General features: G+C 51.4%; 1 protein-coding gene and 1 pseudogene across 2 annotated transcripts in view; one reads left to right on the forward strand and one right to left on the reverse strand.

Moving 5' to 3' along the window:
• Positions 1-18059, reverse strand: part of TTYH1 (tweety family member 1) — a 23531-nt gene that overhangs the window by 1042 nt on the left and 4430 nt on the right. The window contains exons 2-12 of one of the 2 annotated variants that reach the window (XM_006868112.1): positions 16853-17031; positions 14424-14535; positions 12868-13088; positions 9532-9627; positions 7586-7658; positions 7061-7136; positions 6584-6639; positions 6311-6403; positions 5817-5909; positions 343-485; positions 185-230 (exon numbers count right to left, since the gene is read on the reverse strand). In XM_006868112.1, the coding sequence (XP_006868174.1) occupies positions 185-230; positions 343-485; positions 5817-5909; positions 6311-6403; positions 6584-6639; positions 7061-7136; positions 7586-7658; positions 9532-9627; positions 12868-13088; positions 14424-14535; positions 16853-17031 (1188 nt within the window). The remainder of the gene's footprint in view (positions 1-184; positions 231-342; positions 486-5816; positions 5910-6310; positions 6404-6583; positions 6640-7060; positions 7137-7585; positions 7659-9531; positions 9628-12867; positions 13089-14423; positions 14536-16852; positions 17032-18059) is intronic. The other variant, XM_006868111.1, reaches the window with a different exon arrangement.
• LOC102830869 lies at positions 11-130 on the forward strand (annotated as a pseudogene).

An 18059-nucleotide genomic window follows, 5' to 3' on the forward strand; every position in this document is an offset into this window, starting at 1 on the left:
CAGCCCCCTCCTCCTTCAGACCCAGGAGTCCTGACCCCCAGCCCCTCCTCCCTCAGACCCAGGAGTCCTGACCCCCAGCCTCTCCTCCTACCTCACCCAGGGGTCCCGACCCCCAGCCCTCTTCCCTTAGACCCAAGTGTCCCGACCCCCAGCCCCTCCTCCCTCAGACCCAGGAGTCCAATACCTGAGGGTTGAAAGGGTCGTCATCATCTGTATCATCATAGTCGTCACTGGGGTGCGAGGGGGGCAGTGGCAGAGAAACAGGACGGGGGAGCCATCAGGAGGCTGCACCCCCCAGCAGTACCCCACAGGCCCTGCCCCCTCCCGGCGCCCCCTCCTGACCTGGGCGGGAAGAGCGCCCAGGCTCGGGGCAGGCTGCAAAGCGCGGTGGCCAGCGCCCCCGCAGATAGCAGGGAGAAGAGCAGTAAGAAGAGTTGCCCCTCCAGGACGTCCTCGCACAGGCCTCGGAGGGCCACGCCGTAGTCCTGGGGGGCAGGGAGGGAGTCAGCAGGCCAGTCCCCCACCCATCCCACACCACGTGTGTTGTCCAGTATCACATGGAAGCCCGCTGTGTGATACTGGACAGATCACCCAAACTCTCTGAGTCTGTGTGTCTTCTGTCAAATGGCGTGAGAACTGGGCTGAAGTAACGCTGCCCTGTGGGGTTTTCTTGGCTGACATCTTTACAGGAAGAATTCTGACGGCACAGCTGCTAACTGTAAAGGTGGTGGTTTGAACTCACCAACTACTCCGAGGGAAAAAGATGAGACAGTTGGTTTCCATACAAATTGTTGTTACTGTTAAGTGCTGACTCATAGTGACCCTGGATAGGGTCCTACAGAGCTACTGAAGGGTATCACAATGCAAACCAAAAGGTCAGCAGTTCAAACCTACCAGCAGCTCCTCAGAAACCCTGTACAGACAGGGTTGCAGAGTCGGAATCGCCACATCAGGCCTCCACAAGGATTAAAGCTTTGGAAACCCTATGGGGCAATGGGAGGAGGGTCTGGCTTGGGTTGTATTGTGTGTTGTTAGGTGCCGACGAGTCAGTCTGGACTCATAGCAACCCTATGTATAACAGAATCAAACACTGCCCGGTCCTGGGCCAACCTCACAATTGTCATGCTTGTGTCCAATGTTATTGTTGTTATGTATCAATCCAGCTATTTTCTGTAACTCTCTACTTTCCCAGAGCCCTGGTGTGTGGCGCTGTAGGATAAGCACTGGACTCCTAACCCATCAGACACTCCTCATAAACCCTATTCAGGCTATCTATGAATTGGAACCCACTCAATGGCATTTAATGTTGTTGTTCGGTGCCATCGAGTCAGTACCACCTCAAAGCAAGCTTTTGCACAACAGAATGAAACAATTTATGCAGAACTGCTCCATCCTACGCCAGCATTGTAATGATTATTACGTTTGAGCCCATTCATTGTTGTTGCTGCTCTGTGGGTCTGTCTCATTGGGGGTCTTCCTCTTTTCCCAGACCCTCCACTTTACCAAACATGATGTCCTTCTCCAGGGACTGGTCCCTCCTGATAATATGTCCAAAGTCTGAGAGATGAAGTCTGGCCTTCCTGGCTTCTAAGGAGCACTCTGGCTGTACTTCTTCCAAAACAGATTGATTTGTTCTTCTGGCAGTCCATGGTACTTTCAATAATCTCCTCCAACACCATAATTCAAATACATCAATTCTTCTACAATTTTCCTCATTCATTGCCCAACTTTCACATGCATGTGAGGCTATTGGAAATACCATGGCTTGAATCAGGGCCACTTTAGTCCTCACACTGACATCTTTGCTCTCGAACACTTTAAAGAGGTCTTGTGCAGCAAATTAGCCTCATGCAATGCACCGCTTCATTTCTTGACTGCTGCCACCGTGAGTGTCAATAGTGTTGAAAGGTCACTGTTTTGAACGTACCAGTTACTTGGTGGGAGGAAGATGTGGCAGTCCGTTTCCATGAGGATTTGTTGTTGTTGTTAAGTGCCGTGGAGTCGGTTCCGACTCATAGCGACCCTGCACAGGGTTTCTGAGGCAGAGCCTTCAAAACCCAACTCTACCAAGTGTGATGTCCTTCCCAAGGGGCTGGTCCCTCCTGATGACATGACCAAAGCTCTCTAAGGAGCGAGTCTCAGAATCCATGCAGGTAAAATCCACAGGGGTAATCGTCCTCTGTTGTATAAAATCACTATGAATTACAATGAACTTGATGGCAATAGGTACCAACAGTCACGTTTGGTAAAGTAATAGCTGTCGTCAGTTCCAACTCAAAGGTACCCGGTGTACAACAGAACAACACACTACCTGGTCCTTCACTAGCCTCACAACTGTTGCTCTGCTTGAGCCCTTTGTTGTAACTGTGGAAGGTCTTCTGCCTGTTCAGTGACTCTCTACTGTACCAAGTAGGATGTTCTTCAGGAAACCGATCCCTTTGACAACATGTCCAAAGCACATGAGATGAAGTCTCGCCATCTTTGCTTCTCAGGAGCATTCTGGCTTTACTTCTTCCAAGACAGATTTATTCGTTTCTATGGCAGTCCATGGGATATTCAGTATTCAGTCAAGGCCATCATTCAAATGCATCAATTCTTCCATGCTCTTCCTAATTCATTGTCCAGCTTTCACATGTATACGTTGAAGCTGTTTAGGCTGTGGAGTCAGTTTGGACTCATAGTGACCAGTCCTGAGCAGGTAATCACTGTTACATTTGAGTCAATAGCTGCTGCTATGGGGCCAATCCATATGAGGCAAGTGAAAATACCATGGCTTGGGGTAGGTGCGACTTAGTCCTCAAAGGTCCCGTACCATCCCTGTGACTCGTCGTGGGTCAGACCTTTAAGATCCATAGGATTTTATCTGACTGATTTTTAGAAGCAGATCTCCAGGTCTTTCTTCCTAGTCTTTCTGGACACTTGACTGATAGGTAGAGGCCAGGATGAGATGCATTCACTAGGAATCAAACCCAGGAGGTCTCCAACATGGAAGGCAAAATGACTACCACTAAGCCATCATTGCCTCAGACATTCAATACAATTGTTAAGATTACCATCATTCCTGCAAATGAGCAGAACCACCATTTACTGTAACCCTGGTGTGGTGCTGTAGGATAAGCACTGGACTGCTAACCACAAGGTCGATGGTTCAAACCCACCAGCCGCTCGTCGGAAACCCTGTACAGGGTTGCTATGAGTTGGAACAGACTCAGTGGCACTTTACAACAGCCACTTACTGAAGGAGTCCTGCTGGTGCAGTGGGTTAGGCGTCGGGCTGCTAACCCGAAAGGTCAGTGGTTTGAACCCACCAGCCGATCCGTTAAGAAAGAGGATGAGACAGTCTGCTTCTGTAAAGCGTTCCAGTCTGGGGACCCTGTGGGTCCGTCCTTCTCTGTCCTGTACAGTCTCTGTGAATCAGAGTCCGTTTGATTTTTGGTTTTACCATTTACCCATATATCCCTGGATGGCACAGATGGTTCAACTGGTGACTTCAAACAGAAAGAATGGTGGCGGGTACCCACTCAGACGTGTCTTGGGGATCTACTAGTGAAAAATCAGCCACTGAAAACGCTATGGTGCACAGTCCCACTCTAACACCCACTGGGTCACCATGATTTAGAATCAACTTGAAAGTAACTGGTGGTTAGAAGTTTGGGGTGCAGTTTAACTCTGTCCTCTTAGGGGCACTCTGAGTTGATATTGACTTGAGTCTGGCTAGCGTGAACGGTCATTGTTCTCAGCTGCTGTGAGAGTTAAACTCGTGTGACAACTGGGCTGGATCTGGAGTCTCCACAGTAAAGACGACACAATTCCCCATGATGAGGATCTAATATAATATAATCACGTCCCCCCATCACGTAATCAGCCCTGATCTAATGATCCAATGTGTGTGCTGTAACGCCTCATTTCTATAATGCTAATAACTCGTCTGTCAGCCTGTCACACTCTGGGGCTTGTGTGTTGCTGTGAGGCTGGTGTTTTGAATACCAGCAGGGTCAAGCATCACTTCGATGCTTCAAGAGAGCTTTCAGACTAAGACAGACTAGGAAGAAGGAGAGGCAGACGGCTTCTGAATGCCACTGAAAACCTATGAATAGCAATGAAACATTGTCAGATAGAGTGCCAGAAAATGAAAACATTCAAACGTAACAACCATTGTGAGGATGGCACAGGACTGAGCAATATTTCGTTCTGTTGTGCAAAAGGTTGTTATGAGTCGCAGTGGACTCACCGGCACCTAACAACAACAACATGTTAATGAAACGAGATGCAATTTACAGGATTACGTTGTCTCATGAATCAATCTCTTCTGAGATATAAAAGAGATTAAACAAGCATGCAGAGCCAGAAGGGTCTACTACCACCAAGAAGGAAGAGTTGGTAGTGGAAGGCATCCTTAGGACCGGGAGCCCCTGCATTGTGAAGCCCCTAGAGCCAAAGAAATATTGATGCCAAGACACATGGGGATCTCCAAGGAATGCTGGGTCTTGTCTTCAGATATTGAAAGGAGACAAAGATCTTTCCCTTGGAGCCAGTGCTCCGAAATTTGACTTCAAGTCTCCTAAGCTGTGAAGTAATAAATTTGTTTGTTAGAGCCATCCACTTGTGATATTTCGGTTATAGCAGAACTAGAGAACAAAGACAGCTGGTAGCTGAAAGGTTAAGTCCATTCAAAGTTGCCTCCGAAGAAAGCCTTGATGATCTATTTCTGAAAAAGCAGCCGCCAAAAACCTTACAAAGTACAGTTCTACTCTGACACACATGGGGTCACCGTGAGTCACAATAGAGGTCTAGGGAAGAGGTGAGGAAGGAACGGAGGAGGCTGGAGATATCGCCAGGGCCCTTGTGCTTCAGGACACGGAGTAGGGACTTTAATCCATGCTCAGTGAGAACCATTGGAGGGTTTGAAGCAGAAGAAGAGCTGATTGGCTTGTGTTTTAAAAGGCTAGTGGGCTGTTTCGTGGAGGACAGGTGTCTTGCAGACACCTAGGCAGAGCTGAGGGTGGCCTAGTCTAGGGCAGTATTGAAGTGGTGCAGGTTCAAGTAGGTTTTAAGAGGAAGAGCCAACAGAACTCGTGGCTGGAATGCTTGTGGGAGGTAAGAGCTAAGAGCAAACAAAAAGGAGATTTCCATAACAATCAAGATGGAGCAAAGTAAAAAATGCCATAGATGCTCTGAGTTGCAAATACAGGACCTGTTGTAATGGCAAAATTTCCCCCAAAAAATGTTTTGATGTATATATTTTCACCACAATTTAAAAAAAATACATATTTCTATGTGTCTGACTTGGATAATTGGGTGGGAGCGGAGGTGTCTGTTACTTAGCCAGTGGATGCTGAGGGAGAAGGAGCCTCCGAGAGATATGAATGGTTAATGGACTGGGCTGCTAACTGAAAGGTTGGAGGTTTGAAACCACCCAGAGGCACCAAGGAAGAAAAACTTGATGATCTACTTCAGAAAAAAGCAGCTACTGAAAATCCTGTGGAGCACAGTTCGACTCTGACACTCTTGGGGCCGACAAGACTGGAACTCACGAGGGGGCATCTGGTTTGATTTCTTTGGTACGAAGGCTGAGGCTGAGTAGGTCAGGGAGATGGCCAGTTCTGTTCTGACTGCACCAGTCGCATGCATAGTTACTCTTTCATTCTCTGGACAGCCTTGCAGGGCCCCTCAGCCTGCCTTTTGCAGTGCCAGAAAGAATTGAGGCCCACGGAGGAGAAATCCAGAGTCACAAGGCCCGGAAGGGGCAGCGCTGGGACCGAAGCCCAAGTCCGCGAGGCCATTGGAAGGGGCAGTTGGGGAGGGGGCGGTTTTACCTTATGCAGGCCGTGGCAATGTAGCAGGGCCACCAACTGGTGGAAGTTTTCCTCTGTCACATTGAGTGTCTCCTCCAAAGACAACAGGGGCTTCTATGGTGGGAGGAGAGGTGGTTATTTCACCTGCAGCTCAGGACCCGCCCAACTCTGTAGAACCCTCCCACAACACAGCTGCCCGCCCCATTTCTCCAGCCCCGACCGTACCTCCAACAGCTGCCTCATTCCACAAGTCCCAACACTCCAAAAGTCCCGCCCACTCCTGACCCTACCCACACCTGCTTGACAGGCCCCACTCTTAGCCAAAGACCTTCCCTTCCCATTCGGTCAGCCCCGCCCACACCCAAAGGCCACGCCTCTGCAAGCTGATCAATCCCATTCCTCACGCCACACTCAAAAGGCCCCGCCCACACCACAAGCTCTGCCCACACTTGGCCGCCCCGCCCCATCCACGGCCCAGGCCCCGCCTACTCCTACCTGCATCCCGGCAGGCCCACCTGTGCAGACGGGAACTGAGGGATCGCTTCTCTCTCCAGACCCTGCAGCTGGGAGTGAATGTTGGCCAGCGCGCGCTGCGACAGAGTCAGCCTCTGGGGAAAGACGGAAGGAGAGAGAACACAGTAGTCCACGGCCCCAGCCCCTTCTCCTCCCAAACCCTGACACCATCCTCCTCCCTAGGGACCCTGAAGTCCAGTCCCCTTGCTCTTCCCTCATTCCTTTACAGAGTCCGAATCCCCTCAACACCCACCCGCCTAACCCCCAGCCCTAACCTGGTGAAAGGGATTGGAGACGGCTTGATTGCAGAGGAAGTAATAGTTCAGGATATCTGAAGGAAGATGGAAGAGGGGGATTGTGGGAGCCCGTACACCTGAGACCCCTCTAGGGAAGACAGGCAGGGGCTCCACTCTTCATCAATAGAACCCTTCTGGCATGGAAGACCTGCCAGCGCTCCCCATCCCCAAACCCCTCCAGCCCGCCCTGTCCCAGGCACACTGTCCCTAGAACGCAGGGTCCAACTTCTCCTTCTGCCATGTAGCCCTGAGTAAAACATGACCCCCGCATGTTCTCCACGCATGTCCAGCCCTGAAGACCCAGCTACACAGCCTTCGCTGACCCCCTCCTGTTGGGAAGAGGTGGCTGCTTGGGGTGGGGCAGGTCATCATTTATGACAGCGCCTCAATACCAGCCCACCCCAGGTAAGGCTGGGCACAGGAGACAACTGAGGAAACCAGGTGGGTCAGGATCACCTGAACTGAGCCCTGTCTCCTCTTGGGTCACGTTCAGGACGTAGGTGTCAGGATTAGAGCAGAAGTCACTGAGGCCCTGGGAGGTGTGGAGTGAAGGGTGGTGAGGGTAAGGAGGCCAGAGAGCTCAGCCCCCCATCTAGGCCCTGGGGACCCCGAGGTCCTGCCCCCCTGCCCCCTCCTCCCTCAGACTCAGAAGTCCTGACCCCCAGTCCCTCCTCCCTCAGATCTGGAAGTCCTGACCCCAGCCCCTCCTCCCTCAAACCCCAGAGTCTGGACCCGCAGCCCCCTCCTCCCTCAGACCCCAGAGTCCTGACCCCCAGCCCCTCCTCCCTCAGACCTGGGAGTCCTGACCCCCAGCCCCTCTTCCCTCAAACCCCAGAGTCCTGACCCCCAGATCCTCCTCCCTCAGACACAAGAGTTCGGGCCCCCCAGGATCCCCCCCACTCTCAGACTCAGGTGTCTGGGTCTTCCAGCAGCCCCCCTGAGCCTCAGAGCCCAGGAGCATGCCCCCTTCCCAGCACTCACCACTGCGGCAGCCGCCTCCAGACCCATAGAACCCCAGCTTAGGACCAGAACTACCAGACTCATAACAGTCATCCTACAGTGGGGGAGGGAGGACAGGGTGCGCTGAGTTATTAATCTGTATACCGCTTCCCCACCCCTAAACCCCATCACAGCCCCCCAACCTCTGGAACCTGGAGGATCAGAACTAGGGCCCGAGAAATGGGGGGAAGAGGGCTGTTGATATCAGACTTAACATCTGGTCCCTTCCCACAGAGGCCAGCAGGAAGCTGCCTGAAGGGCCCCAGGCTGCCATTTAGGCAGCCCTGCCCCTGCCTCACCCTGGGACTTTGGAGGGGTAACTGCCTGTAGCTGGGTCTCAGTCTCCCCATCTTTAAATTCTGCATGAATCCAATGTTTTCTCAAATCAAGATGGCCCCCAAAGGCTTGGTCAGCTCCCAGTTCAGCCCAGTCTCCTGCTCCAAGGCTGACACTCACCTCCTGGTTTCTCTTCACGAGTCCCTGAGTGGTACAAATGGTTAACACACTGGGATGCTAACTGGGTCCACTCAGAGGCCCCTCAGAAGAAAGCCCTGGCAACCAGCCACTGAAAACACCATGGAGGACAGTTCTACTCTGACATGCAGTTATCGCTCATCAGAGTCATTGCAAATGGCCACTGGTTTGGTTTTCGTCTTTTGGGTGGTCAATGAGGAAGAAGGGGTCTCAAGGGGTCCCATACTGAAGGTTTGCTTCCAATCCTACTGTGGTCATCTTTTACCATCTCTAGTGACTCCCATGGGTTCTAAGGTACCAACGATCATGAAGATGCCAAGGAATACCTGTGGCTACCAGCATCCAGGAGAAACAAAAATGTATCTTCCCCTAGAGTCTTCAGACAGCATTGCTCTGCAGGCATCTGAAATTTAGATATCTGGTCTCCAGAACATTGAGAGAATAAGTGTATGTTCCTATCAGTCACCCCAGTTTGCCAGTTTGTCATATTGTGGTGGCTTACATGTTGCTGGGATGCCGGAAGCTAAGCCACTGGTATTTCAAACACCAGCAGGGTCACCCATGGTGGACAGGTTTCAGCAAAGCTTCCAGATTAAGACAGACTAGGAAGAAAGACCTGGGTATATACTTCCAAACAATCTGCCAATGAAAACCTGATGGATCCCAATAGAATATTGCGTGATCCAGTGCGGGAAGAGGTGTCTCATGGTTAGAGAGCATTCAAAACTGCACAGAGAATGCAGGAGTGGGCACAGGGGGCACCTGAAGAAACCACATGGACTGGGATCAGTAAGCATACTAATGACCACGGGGAAAATGCAATGTTTTGTTCTGTGGTGCATGAGGTTAGAGCTGAGCCAACAGCTGTAACAACAACTTCCTTTGTGGGTGGTTGTGGCAAATGAAGGTGTTAACATGTGCAGCATTTAATAGAGGTCAGTGGTTATATTACAAGCATCGCTAGTGGTTTTCTACTATCAGAGTGTCTGCAGCCTGTTGCCTGTTTCCAGGTCGGCTTCCTCTCTGAGTCCAGCCCTTCTCCTCCAGACTGGAAATGCCATTGATATTTTTTGAACAACCACCACCACCACCACCAGTTGACACGGAAATGCCGACTCATGTCCATTAGTAGAACTGTGCGCCACAGTGTTTTCAAGGCTGATTTTTGTTGTTGTTGGAAATAGATCACCAAACTTCTGTTCCAAAGATCAACTCCAGCCTCCAACCTCCAGCCTTTTAGTAAGCAGCCCAGTGTGTTGATCGTTTGCTCCAACCAGAGATTTGGGGAGAACAAATGAGTGAACTCAGTAAGGACCAGGAGGGGTCGTGGTGGCTCCCATAAGAAAGTTGTGGGATTGCGTGAGATCTTGCAAGCCAGCGGAGGTGCTGGGGTCACCCCGAGCGCTGTGCTGACAGGGAGGGTGGACGGATCTGGGAAGGCGGCCCGGACTTACACGATCACCAGCCACTTGCTCTGCTTCGCCAAGCCCAGAAGGGTGAAGAGGCAGACCAGGAGCTCCAGGAGCAAGACGAGGACGTAGGCCAGCCACCTAGGGAGAGGCAACAAGTCTGAACCTCGGGCTCCACATAAGCTCTCGGAGAGGGTGTGTAACCTCCAAGGTCACGCCTCCAAGGTCTTGATTTTACCTAGCTTTGGACCGGAGTCTACACTCCGGCTCCGCCCATCTCAGGCCCCAAGCCCACGCCCTAACTTCTCACAGCTCAGCTCCCTAATCTACACCACAAATCCACCCAACCTCAGAACACAAGTTCTTTTCCCAGCTTTGCCCTGTCTCTATGATGCAGCTCCCTCATTGGTGGAATGGAGGCATTGGAAGGCAGGGCGCTTCACGGGTTTAGACATCAGGTTTGGGCTGGCGGCCCTGGGATCTGTCCCGACAAGACCATACACGGACTTTGTAAACGTGAACAAGCGATCTGGCCTCCCCGAGGCCCCGCCTTCCCATCCAGCCCCGCCCCCAGCCCCGCCCCCACTTCATTCTAAAAATCGGAGCTGTGTTATTCATTTCCACGGACTTGAGGAGGAGGGCACTTAACAACAAGGAGGATTCTGATACACAACTCAAGAGCTTGGTATCCGGAGGCAGAAACTGCCTGGGTTCCCAGCCCCGCTGCTCCGTAATTTTGGGTCAGAAACTTTACTCCTAGGCCTCGTTTTCCTCAGCTGTAACACTGTGAAAAGGATCGTACCTACTGCCAATGACTGCAGGGAGGCCAAAGACTGCACGTTACAGTGTCAGAAGTGCAGATTATGTGCTGTCCAGTCGGTTCTGACTCATAGCAACCCTGTATAGGGTTTCCAAGGAGCAGCTGGTGGGTTTGAACTACTAAGTTTATGGTTCACAGTCCAGTGCTGATCCACAGCACCAACCAAGTCCATTAATTATATGTTGCTGTTACGTGCCATTGAGCTAGTTCAGACCTATAGCGACTCCTAGTATAGGGTTTCCCAAGGAGCAGCTGGTGAGTTTGAACAGCTGACCTTGTGGTTCAAACCCACTTCGTGGTTCAAACAGACTTTGCAGTCCAGTGTATTGACCCACACAATCATATCGTTGTTGTTGTTGCTATGTGCCATTGAGTCGGTTCCGACCCATAGCAACCCTGTATGGGGTTTCCAAGGAGCAGCTGGTGAGCTTGAACCGCCTACCTTGCAGGGCAAACGGCTTTGCAGTCTGGTGCATTAACCCACAGCGCTACACCAGGGCTCTACACAATCATACAGGGTCACTGAAATATTTTGTTTAAATACTAATAGAGAAAATCAAAACATTATTTAATAATGAATAATCAACTACGTGAAACCTATGAGAGCTGGAACTCCGACAGGCCTGCCTTGTTTTTCCAGGTCTCACAAGTTTTCCGTCTTTGACAGGGTGCACTCTACCACTTTTACATCACTTGTTTCAGTGGAAAATAAGTAAAACCGGTGGGAGAAGGAACTGGATTAGACTGCATTGTTTTTCCAGGTCTCACAAGTTTTCTGCTCTTTATTGAGTAGAAAATATTCGTGTTTCGCTTCTATGTTGGTTTCCGCCTTACACAGCTTCCAGCTTTTGAAGGTTTGCTGGGATGAACTTACACTTACCCCAGGAGTCCTGAGGTGGTGCTGTAGGGAAGGCAGTGCACTGTTAACATAAGATCGGAGGTTCAAACCCACCAGCTGCTCCTCGGAAAACCTATACAGGGTCGCTGTGAGACAGAAGTGACTCAACGACACTAACCAAACCAACAACCTGACCCTGCCAGCTGCCATCCAGGACAGGGTAGGGAGAGCCGTAAGTCACCCGATGTTGTATGACCTCGAATCGATTCTGACTCATAACGACCCCATGTGACAGTATGGAATTGCCCCATAGGGTTTCTGAGGCTGTAATATTTATGGGAGGAGTCCTGGTGGTGCAGTGAGTTAAGCACTGGGCTGATGACCCTAAAGGTCAGCTTGTAACACAGAAGAAGGATGAGGCAACCTTTTTCCATAGAGATGTACAGTCTTGGAAACCCTAGAGCGCAGTTCTACTCTGTCTTGGTTGTTGGTGATGTGCTGTGGAGTCAGTTCCAACTCGTAGAGACTCTGTATAGGGTTTCCATGGAGTGACTGGTGAGCTTGAACCCCCAACCTGGTGGCTCAAATCAGCCTTGCAGTCCATGCATTAACCCACAGCACCACAAGCAGAAAGCTTCATCTTTCTCCCGCGAAGCGGCTGGTAGTTTCGAACATCTGACCTTGTGGTTGACAGCCCAACTCAGAACCCCCTACACAACCAGAGCTCCTTACTCTGTCTTACAGGATTGCTATGCAAAAGTCGGAATAGATTTAACAGTGGTGGGGGTTTTATTTTTAATCTTTATGGGAGCAGTTTGCCAGATCTTTTCTCTTGCTGCTGGCAGGGTTTGAACCACCAACTTTTCAGTTAGCAGTAAGGTGCTTAACCATTGAGGGAATCCTTAAAACCTGAATTTTGTTGTTGTTAAGTGCTGTTGAAATGGTTTCAACTCATAGTGACCCTGTATAGGGATTCTAAGGAGCAGCTGGTGAGCTTGAACTGCTGACCTTGCCGTTCAAATCAACGTTACAGTCCAGCACATTAACCCACAGTGCTACACCAGGACTCCTAAAACCTGAAGAAAACTGCTAAATCATTGCCATTGAGTAGATTCCAACTCACAGTGATTCTGTGAGACAGAATAGAATTGTTCCTGGGGTTCCCAAGATTGTAAATCCTTAGAGGACCAGATGGCCTCATCTGGTGGGTTTGAACCATCAACCACTTGACTGTTGTTGTTAAGTGCCACTGAGTCGGTTCTGACCCATAGCGACCCTGTATTGGGTTTCCGAGGAACAACTGGTGAGCTTGAACCACCAACCTTGTGGTTCAAACCAACTTTGTAGTCTGATGCATTAACCCACAGCGCCATACCAGGACTTCACCTGAGTAGGTACTTTTCATACAACCAAGAAAGAAATACGCAATGATTCTCATCCTGAGTTCCACAACTCTGTAACACGCAACCATTTTATAGACTGTACAGAACAGTGTAGAGTTAACAACCTGCACCGCACCTAGCCCAGAAGTCAGGTGGATTACAGCTCATACCGACCCCAAGTGATAGAGCAAAGCTGCCTCTAGGGTTTCCTCTACTGTCGATGTGATGGGAGCCAGTCAGCCGGTCTTTCTTCCCAGGACCCATGAGTGGGTTTGAACCACAGACCTTTCAGTTAGCAGACGAGGACATAACTGTTCCATTACCAGGGCTCCTTGGCTCACCTGTACTCCTCCACAAAGGACATGTCTTCGGCCACCTGCAGGGGACTCCAGGGCACTCCCTGCCAGAAGGCTAACCCCTGGAGTTGCTGGGCCACAGTCTCTGCCTGCCGCCGGGTTCCCCGGGCTGCAGCTACCAGCTCTGTGCGCTGCGTGAACACTTCCTCCAGCGTGGTCAGTTCGGTCCTCACTGCCTCGTCCAGTCTCTCTACCATCTCAAACACCTGGAGGGAGGGTGGGTCTGAGATCTGGGGAGGCCAATCTATGGGGACTCTGGGGTTTGGGGATGGAGTTGTAGTGTGATGTAAGAGTGGGTGTCGGTGTCTGAGGTCTAAGGTATAGGGTGGGTGGGTCTGAGCTCTATGGTGGGCCCTGGAGTTGGGGGGATGGGGTTGTGGGGGTGATGTAAGAGTGAGGTGAAATGGGTGTCTGAGATCTGAGATTGGGGTGAGTGGGTGTGAGGTCTGGGAAGGCCATTCTGTGTATGTGGACTCTGACATTGGGGGAGCAGGGGGTTGTGTAAGAGTGCTTGAGATCTGAGGTTTGGGATATCTGAGGACAGGAAGGTAGGGTTGGGAAGGGGTTTGAGGTCAAGTTCATGGAGTTCTGTGGCCTTTATCAGAAGCTTGAGCTCTGGGTGGTGATTCTTGTCTCTAAACTGGGATTAAGTCAGAGGTCCTCTGCCTTTCTGAGTCTGGGGCCTCAAGTGTGGGTTCCATGGTCCAGGGTTTGAATCTGGGGTTTGAGGTTGGGCCTGGTCTCACCATTGGGGTCTCAGGATTAGAGCTGAGGCTTCACGTCTGGGTCCTGAATCTCAGTATTGAGGTAATGTCCCTAAGTTTGTGTTTGGGGCAAGGATTAGGTCTGTGGCCCTAGAACTGATCTTAGGTCACAATCTGGGGTCTCCAGAGTTTGCTACTTGTCCAAGTTGAGGGGTGAGTCTCAGGTTGACATCCAGACCTGGAGGTGGGTATGAATTTGGGGTCCGGGTTTGAAAGCCCTAAATTCCAGATCTAGGTTAATTTTCTGTGGGTTCCACGTTGGAGTCCTTGATTTGTGGTTAGCAAGAGAGGCTGGACATGAGTCCTCAATGCAAGTCTGAGGTTGGGCCCCTAGGCCTGGGGTCCTAAATTTCCCTTCTGGTGTCTTTGCTCTGGTCTGAATCCTATTTCTCTAGGAGGGGCCTCACTGTCCTAGACTCGTGGGTCTTGGGGTGGGCATGAATCTGAGGTCTTTGTCAGGGTTGAGGTATGAGTCAGAGGTTGAAGGCCAGAGCCAGAATTGGGTATGATTTTGGGGTCTGGGTTGAGCCCTCAAGTTCCAGATCTGAGTTACAGTTCTGAGAACCCCATATCGGAGATACTTGATTTGCATTAGGGGTTCATTGGTGGGCTTACAGTCCCAAATGGAAGTCTGAACCTGAGGTTCTGGGTCCGGAGTCCTAAATTTCACATCTGAAACCCATTTCTCTTGGTTCTATGTAGGGCCCTGGGTGTTGGTATAGGAAACCAGTTCAGGTATGGGTCTGTCTGGAATCTGGCCAGCCCCGGGCCCCTCACCAGGTGGTCAATGGTGCTGAGCGTGTGGTTGGCATTCAGCAGTGCAGAGCTGAGCTGAGATACCCCATCACTGGTCTCGCTGTTGCCATAGAAACCGATGCCAATGCCGGCGCTGAGAGGAGGAAGGAGGAGAAATCTCAACCAGTCCCGGGACCCTGGAGGCCACCGCCCCCTCCTCATACACCCATCCTACCCGCTCCTCCCCGCCCCCCCGACTCCCACCCCATTGGTCCAGTCCATCGTGGGAAAGGAGCGTCTCCAGCCCCGATCCCACCGGTTGTCAAGGTAACAGGAAGGCCCCATCCCTCGGCTGGAGGGACGTCATTGTGATGCTAATGTAGGTGGAGTGGTGCCGGGGAGGCAGCCCCCTAATTTAACTCACACCTCACCAGAGCAGAACCCTTCCCAACGATGCCAGCCCCCCACCCATTCTCTCCATTCGCCTAGGAGTCCCAACGACCTCAGCACCTGTCCCTTAGGTATCAGTGATGGTGGAGGTACGCAAATCAGTGAGTGAATACGCCTCCCCCCCGTCACATGGGGACTTGTAGGATTGCAGACCCCCCCACTCAAGACTCGGAGCTCATCGCCTTCCCTACCCTCGGGAATTCAGCGTCTGGCCAGCTGGGAGGAAAGCAAGGGAATGTGGGAGGGAGAATGGCCAAGAAGCCGGTGCCCCCGCGCCACCCCACCCCAGTCAACACACAAGCTCCATTGTGGGGTCTGAATACGGGCCCCATGCCCCTCCTCCCCGTGCGTCCCGGGGGCGGAGGGGGTGAGTGCCGGACTGGGCGGAGGGAGATGGTCGCCCTCACAGTTCCCAGCCCTGGGTTACCCGTGGGAGCCCCCACCCCCGGCCCTAGATCTGACGCCAAACCCTAGCGCCCCCGCCCCATTGTTTAGAGTCCCACAAAGCTCTTCTTGTTCCCAGGCAGCGGGGGCTGGGGCCGTGTCTCTCCCCCACTGAGCCTTTGTCCACCACCCCCATCCACCCCCACTCATGAGATCCTGAAGAGAAAGCGTCTTGGATATAGGGCACCCAGCCCCCACCCACCCCCAAACTCAAACACTGTTTCTTCCAGCAATGTGGAAAGAAAGGCCCAGCCTAAGTTGGGGGAGGAGGGAGAGGGGACTAAGAGCTATAAGAACAACCACTTTGGTTCCTCGACTTGCTAGCTGCGGAGTTTGCAATCCTAGTCTGTGACCTGGGGGGTCCACATGTGAGGTGACTTGTACTCAGCTCAGGATCTTGCTAAATACGATGTTCTCAAGTCCTCTCTTTCTTGCTCCCCAACGGCATGTCAGAGAAGGTCCTAGGGTTCGCAATTACCAGCTGTTCAGAGGGAGAAAGATGAGGCTTTCTGCTCCCGTAAAGATTTACAGCCTTTGAAACCCTGTACAGGGTCGCTATGAGTCAGAACCTACTCCACGGCACATAACAACAACAATAACTTGGATCCCAATCGCCTTTCTTGCACTTTAGCCAAGAGGTCTTGAAACATCCCTTTCTCTCTCTCTCTCTCTCTGAGCTATCCTCCTCCTTCAAAAGTGGATGTGTCTTTCTGAGTCCATCAGGGTGGGTGTAAGGAGCAATAAAATGAGTTCAGGTTTGGGTCCACAGCAGATGCCCTTAGCATGTAAACACTCAACCATTGCCTATGCCCTTGTCTAGAATGTCAGCTCCATGAAAACCCATTACTCTTGAGTAGGTTCCAAATCATAGTGACTGTACTGGATACAACAACTGCCCCACAGGGTTTCTAAGGCTGTTATCTTTTGAAAACAGACTCCCATCTCTCTCTCCTGGGATCCGTTGATCTTTCGGTTAACATTCGAATGCTTAGCCAGTGTACCACTGGAGTTCTTTAGCTCCATGAAGGCAAAGACCTGGTTTGTTCAGTATCTCCCTGCACATAGTAGGTGCTTATGAAAGATTTGCTAGATGAATTCATAAGTGAGGAACCCCATGAGTTAACAGTTGCTGAGCTAAACTATGATCCAGGCCTGGGGAATTATCTCATTTAATCTTACCCGAACTGTGCGGTGGGTTTCACTGTAATGCCCATTTTATGGATGCACAAACTGAGAACTAGAGAAATTACATCACTCCACCTAGGTTCCAGAGCTGTTCAGTGATATAACCACCAAACCCAGGTAGACTGCCTGCCCACGCTTGGTTCTTAGCCTCCACACCCTCCTGTCAGGCTGGCTGCCCTTGGGATAGTCACCCCTTTGAACCTCAGTTTCTCCATCCATCAAATGGGAACAATGCTCCCAGCTTCAAAGCAGAAATGGGATTCTATGTTGGAAATGGATGTCTTCTCCTTCCTGTCTGCTCCCATACCCAGGGGGTCACCACCCAGAGGCTGGGGGAGAGACCAAACGAAGAGCCTTGTGCTCACTCACCACCCACCCCGGGGCCCCATTACCAGCCAATGAGAAGAGCCACTACACAACTCCAGGTAACACAGCCTCCCCCGGGCAGGGGGCTTTTGGCCCCAGGTGGCTCTGGGGGCCGGCAGCAGCAGAAGCGGATGAGGTAGACAGCGATGAAAATGAGGCTCAGGCCCAAGCCCAGGCCTGCCAAGGCTACCACCACCAGCAGGGCCTGGGGAAGAGGGTGAAATCAGATGTCCATGGGTACCTTCTGTCCCAGACTCAGAACTCCCTCCCAGCATAGTTGGGGCTCCTGGTCTAGGATTTCAGAACTGAGATGGCAGGAATCCCTGGTCAGACGAAGGACTCTACACCAACCCCAACATTCTGATGTTCAGGATGGTAGGGGCAAAGATGGGGTCTCAGGCCCTGCCCACACTGACAGCTGGGGCTCTGGGAGGAGGGAATGGGTCACTGGAGGGAGGTTTCAACAGGCATTTCTAGTTCTACTTCCTTCTAATGGCTGTGTGACCTTGGGCAGGGCCCTCTCCCTCTCTGAGCTTCAGTTTCCTACTTGTTGCTATCGTGTAGGTGGAGTGGAGCTTTTCTGAGGACCTGCTGAGGTTTCTGTGAACTGTGTGGGATCCAGAAATGGGTGAGGGTGTCTGCTCCAAGCACCCCTTGTCTTCCTCCTTCCTGTTTGTCCTGTCCACTCACTGTTCCCTCTCCCTGCATCCTGCTGAGCACCACAGGTCTAAGTCTGTCACCCTCACCCAGGAATCACTGGTGTGTGTATGTGAGAGAGAGAGAAAGAGTAAGAGATGGACACTAAAGGAGTGAAGACAGAAGCAAGTGGGAGAGGGGCTAGAGCAAGAGGGAGAGAAGGAAAAGGAGATGAAGAAAACAAAGAAGGAAGAGGAAGAAAAGAGAGAAAGAGAGGGAGGGAATAAGGGCGAGAAGAAGAGAGAGCAGATGAAAGAAGATGAGAAAGGAAGAAGAGAAAGGGAGAGAGAAGAAAGGGGAATAGAAAAGAGACTCTGCAGTGCATAAGTGAGTGTGTGTGCAGTGTCTATGTGAGTAAAGAGAAGGCGGGGAAGAAAAGGATGGAAAAGGAGGAGAGAGCTGGAGGAAACAGGCAGAAAAACACAGTAAAGGAAAGAGAGGGATGCAGAGCTGAAATAGAAAAAAAAAAAAAGACAAACCAACAAAGATGGGGTCAGAGAAGGAGATAACAGAGAGAGAGAGAGAGAGAGAGAGAGA

Source organism: Chrysochloris asiatica, unplaced genomic scaffold (assembly GCF_000296735.1).
Source record: "Chrysochloris asiatica unplaced genomic scaffold, ChrAsi1.0 scaffold00116, whole genome shotgun sequence".
NCBI classification, from domain to species: Eukaryota; Metazoa; Chordata; class Mammalia; order Afrosoricida; family Chrysochloridae; genus Chrysochloris; species Chrysochloris asiatica.